The sequence below is a fragment of the Sinocyclocheilus rhinocerous genome, unplaced genomic scaffold (assembly GCF_001515625.1).
Source record: "Sinocyclocheilus rhinocerous isolate Xijiao unplaced genomic scaffold, SAMN03320098_v1.1 scaffold1615, whole genome shotgun sequence".
NCBI lineage: Eukaryota > Metazoa > Chordata > Actinopteri > Cypriniformes > Cyprinidae > Sinocyclocheilus > Sinocyclocheilus rhinocerous.
Window position 1 is genome coordinate 1,800,602 of NW_015645292.1, and position 11,392 is coordinate 1,811,993.

Below are 11,392 nucleotides of genomic sequence, written 5' to 3' on the forward strand. Positions count from 1 at the left end.
AGTGTGAGTGTGTGTGTGGACATTTTTATTTTATTCTCTTTGCTTGCTGTTTTTTGATTGGTATCTGACTGGTATTACAAACCTTTCTGATGTCAGTATTTTTTTTCAATACGTATCCGAGTATATATTTTCTCACCAGTATGTACTTTACAGCAGTCGACTTTGTAAAGTATGTTGTGCACTTGATTATGTTTGTTTCTGATAGCTTTGATGTGGCTGTTAGGCTTAGTTTGTTAAAGTCCATAATTTCTTATTGTTTCATTTTATTTTTTAAGATGTCCTAAACAGCAGTTTTGTAAATATTGTGAACATTACAGGTCATGCTGTGATGTGACATTGAAATTATGTTGCACCAATGTTTCAATTAAAACCTGGTCACTAAATCTTGGTCATTAAATTGGCGTTTTTACTGTAGCTTTACATGATGGATCATCAGAAATTATTCAAAGTATATTTGCTTTGTTATTACTATTTTCAAATTTACTCTAGATTTCGGTTTAATTTAGTGTCAGCAATGGTTTTGTTGGTTACATTTTAGTTTTTATTTCATGGACAAATTTATTCATGAATTATGATTTGTTTCAATTTTGGAAATTAGTGAACTACCATTTTTCACTTTATATAAAGTCCTTTGAATTTAAGGTTGCCTTCATGCAAAGCGGTGTGCTTCATCACTGCTAACAGAGGTGACCAATAAAGCAAGGTACTAGAAGCAGGTACATTTTCGGGTGACTTGTTCATGTTTCCTTGAGACGGTTGATGATGATGGGATGAGGCACTTTATTTTACACAAGATTTCACGTGTATCCAGTCCTCTCAAAAGTTTATTATGGCCTGAAGTTTCTTCTATAATTACTGCAATCTCTCATTGGATGTAGGAAAAAGATAGACTAAGATCAATAGAAATTCATGTTTCAGAATCCAGGAAAAAAACAACAACATTTAGCTGAGATTCTGTAGGCATTTGTTCATGAATTATTAATAAGAGAAATGCTAAAGCAGAAACTGCTGCTTTGTTCAGGTGTGGTAAGATGATGCATTTCTGCCATAACATCATAAATCTAGCAACTTTTTACTTTAAAATAAATTATGTAACCTCTGTTTGTAACACTATATTTTGTGCTAAAATGACCCTAGCATTTTTTGTTTTAAATCTGCTGCAGTTGAGTGTGACTGTAAAATTAACAGCTTACCTCTTCTGCCTGCCGTAATCCATCGGTTTATATGTTTTCCTCCCTTGGAAGGGCATTAGTGGGTCCATATGCTGCCGACAGATGAGAAAAAACAGTAGACCTCAGTCCTATTGACGTGGTGTGATTAGAAGCATTCATTGACAGACATCATGTAGAGAGAGGGTTTGAACGAAATGCTGTACCAGTCTGGACTGCATTTCCCAAAAGTATTTTAAGCATAGATAGACAGACACACTCACACACACACACATACACACACTCTCTCACACACACACACTCACACTCACACACTCACATACACACACACGCACACATACACTCACTCACTCACACACACACACATACACACACACGCACACATACACTCACTCACGCACGCACCCGCACACAGACACACGCACACATACACACACACACACACACACACACACACACACCACACACACACACTCATACACACAGACCCACACATACACACACACACACGCACACACTCACTCACACACACCCGCACACATACACACACACATACACACACGCACACATACACTCACTCACGCACGAACCCGCACACAGACACACGCACACATACACACACACTCGCACACACTCACTCACACACACCCGCACACATACACACACACATACACACACGCACACATACACTCACTCACGCACGAACCCGCACACAGACACACGCACTCACTCGCACACACGCACACTCGCACACATACACACTCTCTCACACACACACTCGCACACGCACACATACACACACTCACTCACACACACGCACACATACACACACACACACACACACACTTGCACACACACTCACACTCACACACACCCGCACACACACACACACACTCGCACACATACACACGCACACATACGCACACACTCACACGCACACAAACACACACACACATACACACACACACACACACACACTTGCACACACACTCACACTCACACACACCCGCACACACACACACACACTCGCACACATACACACGCACACATACGCACACACTCACACGCACACAAACACACACACACATACACACACACACACACACACACTTGCACACACACTCACACTCACACACACCCGCACACACACACACACACTCGCACACATACACACGCACACATACGCACACACTCACACGCACACAAACACACACACACATACACACACACACACACACACACACTCACACACACACACACACTCACTCACACACACACGCACGCACACATACACACACACGCACTCACACACAGGCACCTAATCAGTAGCCAAAAAGTTTTTTTTCTTTAACGTAAATGTGGCTCTACTAGTTACTAGGTTCACATAGGTTTTACATCAAAGATTCATCATAAAGATTGATCAATTGATTGCAAAAGAGCTAACAATATCAAAAATGCTACGGTGTTAAATTTCATGACTACACCACACAAAGCGATAGCAGAAACATGAAGTGCAGAACAGTACATACACATCTGGAAGAAACAGTGCTGAATTGCTTTGATTAATGTATGTGGTGATATAGGCCTATGTATGACTAGTCTAAATGATGTAGGACCTGGCATTCATTTCAATTCATTTATTTGAATAGCGCTTTTTACAACACATATTGTTTCGAAGCTGCTTTACAGAAAATGCATGTTTCAAACATCACAATCAAGAAGCCAGTGGTGACTGTGTTAAGAGGAAAAAAAATCAGTGCTGAGGTATTGGAGAAAATCCTTGAACTCATCATAGAGTGTGTCTGAGCCCCGAACATCATCAGGAAGGCTATTCCAGAGTTTAGGAGCCAAATGAGAGAAAGCTTTACCTCCTTTAATGGACTTTGATATCCTTGGTACGATCAATAGTCCAGAATTTTGTGACCTTATAGACTGTGATGGATTGTAGTGCAATAGAAGATCAGTTAAATACAACGAAGCCATTTAGGGGCTTATGTAGAAGTATTATTTATTATCGATATAGAATTTAACAGGTAGCTAAAGTAGAGATGATAACATTGTGGTGATATGATCTAGCAGCTGTATTTTGGACTAACTCTGTTTATTGAATATGCAGGAAAACCACCTAATAGTTTTTACAGTAATCCAGTCTAGAGGTCCTGAATGCATGAACTAGCTTCTCTGCATCAGAAACGGATAACATGTTGCATAGCTTGGTACTGTTTCAAAGGTGGAAGAATGCTGTAAAGATTTTCAGGCTGTCCAAGCAGCTGGGCGATGAAGTGGTTGCCAGATTGGGAATCAAGCTACAACTGCAGGGTCTCAACAAAAAACAGCAGAGATTTGTGTGGCTCAGAAAAATGTCTGAGAAAGACTGTTCTGTAGCTTTTCATCAGTCACTTGGAATGATTACAGATGTTCATTACAGATGTTTGCCAGCATATTTGCTCAGATCACACTTTAGCATATCATCATGCACAAACTACAGGGATCATCATTGCGTGTTATTGCAACTATAAATGCTTGCCTGTTTGCACATGACCATCGTTTAAAAGATTATTATTTAACTTAGTTTTTAAGAAGAACACTTTGGAACTGTTAAATAACGGAGTCAGTAAATATTTACCAAACTGACTCTAGAAAACATTTTCAGAGAAAACTGCTATCTTATTAAGGGACAAACCAACTATTAGCACTTGGGAAATAAATATGATCTTTTACTTGAATCACAGTAACGGAACGTGTCACCTCAGTGCTCGTTAACGCTTCTCTCTAGACTTTGGACATATTAGGCATCTTTCATGAAACATTAACGGAACACAATGTTACGTTTCACTGATAAATGCGTTCGTTGACTCTAGAGCAGAGAAGCGCAGCGCTCCCCCTGCAGGACAAACCGAGCGCTGCAGGTCCGAGCAGATTAACGACAGACGCAGCATTGTGTGTTTACATCGGCATTAACTGGGTAGATTTCTGTTACCTATTCGGTGATAGTTCATTTACAGAGACAGTATTTCGTAAGCTTAACGAATACATCCGATGGCGACCGAATGCAACCAAGAAGCGGTTTTACATTTCATAAAGGAGAGAGGAGGGCGCGTGAAAACCGTGGATTTAACGGATCATTTTCGTGCGACAATCCCTAAAGATCCTGCATTAAAATCAGTGGCAAAGGAAGCTCTTAAACGCTATGTTGACAGCGTATCTTACGTCAAAGAGGAAAATGGCGAGAAATACGTTTGCCTTAAAAAGAAATGTAGGAAATCAACCGGTTCAATCGAGAAGAGTGACAGAAATAGTCCAGCTGATGATCGCAAATCCCGTGGAGAAAATGTCGTGGAGACCAGAACCCGCGTGTCCTCAGAGGCCTCTGAAAGCAGAAGTGGAGGAAAAGAAGCGATGTTACCTGGCTCAGGTGACGCAACTGCTAAAGCGGGAGGTGCACAGACACAGCCGGGTATTTCTGTCAGGTTTCCAGAGCGAGTGAACAGCAGGACAGAATCTGAACTCATGGGGAATTCAAGCAGCAGCACGGCGGAGGACAAACCTGCTTCAAGTGTGAAAATAAATCAACCCCAGGCGGCAGATAAAGGTCCAAGACCCGAGATTTCAGTGCGAGACTCCGACGGGACTGTGTGCAATCCGGCATGTTTACAGAGAAACGAAACACACGCTGGTGAAGTGAAAGACGAATCCCAGGAAGAGGCTGGAAAAGAAAACAGACCTCAGCGTGTGAGACTTCGGCAGAGCAATACACTGACAGAAGATCAGCCGGACTCCGTCAGCGACACTCCGAAAAACAGCCGCAAACATTTGGTCGAGGCTTTGATGAACAGTTCACCTCAGGTTCGTCGCAGCGTGTATCTCTCGGGCAGATGTAAAGACGGTCCGCGGGGCGACAGCGACTATGAGGCCGCCGCGGTGACGCTCGAGCCGCTGGAGCACGAGTGGATGCTGTGCGCGTCTGACGGAGACTGGGACAGCCTCCACCGGCTGCTCGCCAGAGATCCCAGCCTGCTGACCAGGAAAGACTTCGTGACAGGATTCACCTGCCTGCACTGGGCTGCGAAGCTCGGGAAACACGAACTGATTGTAATGCTTGTCAACTTTGCCAAAGCACATCAAGTCGCTGTGAACGTCAACGCGCGGTCCAGCGCGGGTTACACGCCTCTGCATCTGGCTGCGACGCACAATCACCTCGAGGTCGTCAAACTGTTGGTCGGAGCGTTTGACGCCGATGTGGAGGCGCGGGATTACAGCGGGAGAAAAGCGTGTCAGTATCTGAAGAGTGATATTGCGCAGAACATCCTGGACATCGCGGGCGCTTGCGTGCAGTCTGACGCAGACAGCGTGGATGCTGGAGACGCGAGTCGCTGGAGATTGTCGAGAGTTATTCAGTCTAACTTCAGACCTCTGAAGACTCAGAACAGCAGCGAAGAGGACGGCAGCGGCTTGATTAAACAGAAGTCTCTCCGCAGGAAATCTTCCTTTACTAAAATGAAACCCAGTCTCAGTAAAATCCGCATGAGGTCGCAGATAGTTCACAGCACTTCTCTCCTCGATAGATTTGAGAAAGATACTACAGAAGAGTCTCCAAACCTCTTAAGACCCAAATCGAACCTCTTTGGATGAAGAAATGCACTCAATACAGTATCTGCTCTTGCTTTGCACAATATGTATTGTGATACTGAATTTTAAAGTAGTCTTCCACAACTTGATGATATGATATTATTTCTCTTCCTTTAGGTGTTGAGCAGGTAATAACTGAACACAACATACAGTAGGCTATATAAAACCTTTCTTTTAAGAGAGACTAATGTCTTATGAACTCTGAATAATGTGCATGAGTTGCAGACAACTGACTTTAACTTTAGTTTAGAAGAAACAGTGTTACATTTTTGTCCTGTCACTTGTAAATTACTGGTTTTATTTTGTTAAACTAAATTGTTCATAAATAACACCAACCGACACTAGAAGAGTAGCTGTTACTTACTTAAACTTTCTTACTGTTGAGTGTTCCCATATAGCCATTCTATATCTTTATGTTTTGTATATGGGTTATCTGGAGCTTTCCCAACAGTCATTTGTGATATACATAAATCTTCACTACTGTCAGCACTTGCAGACTTTATTTGACAGAATAATACTGTGATTAGTGACACCTTTGCTAAAATTCATTTAAATATAATGAGGGAAACTTTTAATACTGGATGTAATGCATTCACAATCATTTTAAGATATGATATTCAAGGGTTGTGGAACAATGTTTATTTATTTACGGTTTAATTATTTGTATAATGTTTCTTTAAAGGGGTCATAGCATGGAGATTCAAGTTTTCCATGATCCTTTTTGAGATATTGTGTGATATTGTACTATAAAAACTGTACATTTCAGAACTCACAAACCAAAAAGAGTATTTATTTACAGTATACTAACCTGCAAAAAAGGACTAATTCTATATTTCCATTACATTGTGGCAGCACATCATCGCCTGAATGTCCCGTATATGGATGGAGCAGGACAAACACTGTTCCCACAAACGAAAAGCTGCTATGAAGGGTTATTTATATATAGGACACATTCTCTCTCTATGTTTTAATTGTTGGTTAATGTAAACTCATGGCCAGACGGGGCTTTTCATGGAGCACATTTTATTCACAATGCTAATTCAAAGTTCTTTACATAAGAATGATTCAGTCATCAAGAGCAGTGGTGTAAGTAATAGGCCTAATACTTCGTTACAGTACTTAAGTATTTTTTGGGAGAATCTGTACTTTACTTGTGTTTACATACTTCTGTAAACTTAAATTTTTACTCCACTACATTTCCTAATTAAAATGTATACTTTTACTCCGATACATTTCCTCGAAGCACATTCGTTACTACAAAATAAAACCGGAAGAACACGGACTGCAAGAAAGCAGGTTTGAAGAATCAGTGGTCTGGCGCTGAACTCCTAAAACAAGAACTTTGCTCATGTGCAAACAAGTGCTCGCACTCACTTTTCCACTCGCTTCGAGGCTGGGGTGTGCAACATTCATATATATCGTCTGCGATAACACGGTAAGTGTTGTTTTAATGATGTGCGATGTGACATTATCGAGTATATCACAAAAACACACCCAGAGAGTGCACGCATCTGATTTAGTCTATTAAAACGCAATTAGAATCATCAAAATTCAAGGCATTCTAAATTGTAGGTGGCAAAAATGCCTCTGTATATCTTCTATATTTATATAATTTAATATAGTTTATCTACATCACACGAAGAGTGCCCTATTTTCTCCAGATATCAGCATGATAACAAATGTAATACTGATTTTATACAAGTTTTAAAAAGTTAGCATTAAATGACTTACATTTTAGACACAATATTGCATGTTTTTGCTTAATTTTGCCAACGAAAATAGTTCCAAACAAAGATCACAGCACTGTTTAGCGTCTCTGAGCAACACACAGGATGGTGTTTCCTTATTGAATGAATCAGCTTTTTGAACGAATCGGTTGAATGAATGATTCAGTGACTCATATTTATGCATTTGTAACTACAGGTTAAAATGCATCCATGTCCCCTCTGAGCTACATTAAACTGTGTAAATACATCTAAATGTCTCTTCAGATGCTGATTCCAGAAATGTTTTCTTATGTTGGAATGAAAGAGACTATAAGTACCAGATGAAGTGCTTCTTATGCTAACCCAAAGATTCAAAATGGCAGAAAGAGTTCAAACTGAACACAATCTTGCTGCTCAAACTGTGTATAAACAGTTTTTAATATTTATTTGCTCCTTTTCCATTTTGCATTTACTTGTACTTTTACTTTCAATACTTATGTTTAATATAAAAAAAAATATTGCCATACTTAAGTACAATAAATATCACATACTTTTAAAACTTTTACTTACGTAATATTCTAAACGGTGACTTCAGCTTCTACCAAACAGTTTAATACATACATATATTGCCAGAAGAGTTTCAAGCTATTATTGTAATGTACTCTATGATTGTACTGCATTTCCAATTTATTTGTTTCACCATAAATATCCTTCATACTGAATTATAATACATACTGCACTTAGTTTCTATGTGCCAAGAAAAAAAATTCCAATAACTTTAAAAAGTATTTCTGAATCCTTACTGATAGATCTGTATTAATGAAATCTGAATCTATTTAAATATTCATTACTTGATCCAAACATTTGAGGAAGCTTTCTAGTTTATAAGATATTGGAAAGATGATTTTACTGATCATAATTTAAGTCTTTCTCATCCAGAGCTCTGAAGTTTAGAAATGATCCGTTGCAGAACGCCCAACGATAGGTTAGTTAATGGCCGCAGAATGATAGCTTTACCTTGTCAGCAATGTTTCCTCTAATTTTTTTTCTTGCCGAGCAAAACTTTTCTCTATTGGGCGGACATTCCGGCATTCTTTATACCAGACCTGTACAGCGCGTACACAAAAAAAGTGTGTTACTTTTAACTTTAATGTGCTATTTATATTTGATTTGACCCTTGATGTAACTAAATGATGTACATTTTAGGTTACCTGAGAAAATATTTTTACAGTATAATTCACTGCCGTTAAAAAAAGTTTGGGATCAGTACATTTTTAAAATAAGTTTCTTAGGCTAATCAAGGCTGTATCTATTTGATTAAAAAATACTGAATATTATTTCACTAAATAATATTGTGAAATATTGCAATTTAAAATAAAAGTTTTCTATTTTAATATACTTTAAAATTTAATTTATTCCTGTAAAGCAAAGCTGAATTTTCAGTGTCACATGATTCTTCAGTAAAGCAAAGCTGAATTTTCAGTGTCACATGATTCTTCAGAAATCATTCTAATATGCTGATTTATAATCAATGTTGGAAACAGTTGTGCTGCTTAACATTTTTTGGGACCTGTGATATTTTTCAGGATTCTTTGATAAATAAAAAGTTAAAAAGAAGTGTTTATTCAAAATAGAAAATTTTGTATTACAATATACACTATACTATTCAAATTTACTATGTTTGGGGTCAGTACATTTTTTCTTTCTTTTTTTTTTTATTAATACTTTTATTCAGCAAGGATGTGTTAAATGGATAAAAAGTGATAGTAAAGACTTATATTGCTAGAAAAGATCTCTATTTTTAATAAATGCTGTTCTTTTTAACTTTTTATTAGCCTAATCAAAGAATCAAAACAGCACAATAAAAAAAAAATAGTTCACAATATTACAGTTTTTTTTTTTGTTTGTATTTTTGATCAAATAAACAGCCTTGATGAGCATAAGTGACTCCATTAAAAAACAAGGTCAATTATTTATTAGGTTCATAATATAGGCCTAACATAATATAATATAATATCAAAACAAACTGAAGCTTTTAAACTGAGATCTGCAAGTTAAATATTTTCAAAGAAAAAAAAAACGTGAACGTGAATTCTTCTATAGCAATCTAAACATCCCTATGAAGTAGAGTTTGCACAACACACCTGTGTGTGACTGTAAATGTCTCTGAGTTTTGTTACCGTTCTGTGCCCATCATCCGCTGTTTCCAGCACTTAATCAAGCCACTCTTCTTTAAAACACGAGGACGTTTTATTTCACGTCATTGCGTTGGCTCTCGATTTGAGCTATTTCGTCCGCAACCACTGAAGTATTCGGTTTCTACAGAGACTTATTTGGCGCACATCCTTCTCTATCTATGAAACCTGTAAACCGCATTCACCGGTTCTAACTCTATAGCGACATCAACTTTATAGCGGTTAACCCGATCATTGCAATTCTTTCGTTTTTACTAGAATACAATCAAATGGCTTTCCCAACTCATTTTTGCGTGTGCGCGCAGCTTAGAGGGAACATTGCTTGTCAGACCAGAAAAGAATGATGACTAGTACAGGCACGCCACGTACTCCATAACCAGGACACAGACAGTAATCCAGCAGATTTTCCAGTTTTACACAGCACAGTTTCTTTGTTTGTGTAATACCTTATACACCCATGTTAAGAAGCCACACAGCCTGGTATTCCTGAGTAAGAAAAATGTACAGATACACCCTGATGAATCTTTCCAACAAGCCCTTTAACAAAACATGTTATTTCGGGGTTTTGCTGTAACATCATTGGCAATCTCAATGTTCATAGACCCAAAACAAAGATTTGAAATGGACTGATTTAAAGTTTTCAGCATGAAGGTATGTCTGAAGAAGCTGTTTCTCTGCAAATGAGCAAAACTGATTTTTAAAATCACGTAATTTCTGTCCACACTGTTTTAAATATGTCTGTTTCTCTCAAGTATCCACAAATAGATTAGAGGGCCAAAATAAAAATCAGGACAGGATAGTGAGCGGGATAACGGTGCTTTAGTTTTAGAATGTGATTTAGAAGAGTTTCAGTCAAATAAATAAAACTGCAGATGAGTTCAAGTGCGTTCAGGTGAGATGGACTTGTCACAAATCTCTTGAAATTGATCAACAATTAGACATTTAGATTGTAATTTAGATTCTATAAAATGGAAACAATCCGAACCTTGTGCTTCTGATGATTTTTAATTGCTCTAACATACAGTATGTCTGTCTATTTTTTTTTATACTTCTAATGTGGTTTTGTTATGACTAATTATTTTGTATTATTTTTCATAATTCACTTACACCTGTTGAACTAATAAATCAAAATCAAAAAGCAGCTGATAGTTTATCCCACAGGTTTCCTCTGAAACACTACACTGAGAGCAGTGAAGTATTATTACTTCGTTACAGTACTTAAGTATTTTTTGGGAGTATCTGTACTTTACTTGAGTTTTTATATTTCTGCCAACTTTTACTTTCTCAAGTCTAGTCTGGGGTGTGCGATACAGCACCATCTGCAATAATATGGTAAGTGTTGTTGTAATGATGTGCGACCTGACATTATCAAGTAACTTCTAGGTTACTGCAATCACCAAATCACACACAGAGTGCACGCATGTTGATTTATTCGTCTATTAAAACTCAAAATTCAAGGAATTCTAAATTGTAGATGGCAAAAATGCTTCTGTATGCTTTTTATATTTATATAATTTAATATAGTTAACTTAATCTATATCATACAAAGTGTACCGTTTTTCTGCACATATCAGCATGAACACATTTAATAATCATTTTATACAAGTTCAGTAAAGCAATGTGACTTACATTTTAGACATAATATTGCTTGTTTTTGCTAAATTTTGCCAACGAAAATAGTTCCAAACAAAGA

The 11,392-nt window shown here is 38.0% G+C and overlaps 1 protein-coding gene across 3 annotated transcripts; it reads left to right on the top strand.

The window, feature by feature from the left end:
* The first annotated feature begins 4,029 nt into the window (after positions 1 to 4,029).
* sowahcb (sosondowah ankyrin repeat domain family Cb) lies at positions 4,030 to 6,891 on the top strand. Of its 3 annotated transcripts, none has more exons than XM_016509477.1 (2): positions 4,030 to 4,695; positions 4,729 to 6,891. In XM_016509477.1, the coding sequence occupies exons 1-2, from the start codon at positions 4,209 to 4,211 to the stop codon at positions 5,799 to 5,801; spliced, it is 1,560 nt and encodes a 519-aa protein (XP_016364963.1). In that variant the 5' UTR covers positions 4,030 to 4,208; the 3' UTR covers positions 5,802 to 6,891. The 3 variants fall into 3 exon arrangements, with proteins under 3 accessions (XP_016364963.1, XP_016364962.1, XP_016364961.1); XM_016509476.1 differs by having other exon boundaries at positions 4,030 to 4,687; positions 4,721 to 6,891; XM_016509475.1 differs by having other exon boundaries at positions 4,031 to 6,891.
* Positions 6,892 to 11,392: the final 4,501 nt, after the last annotated feature.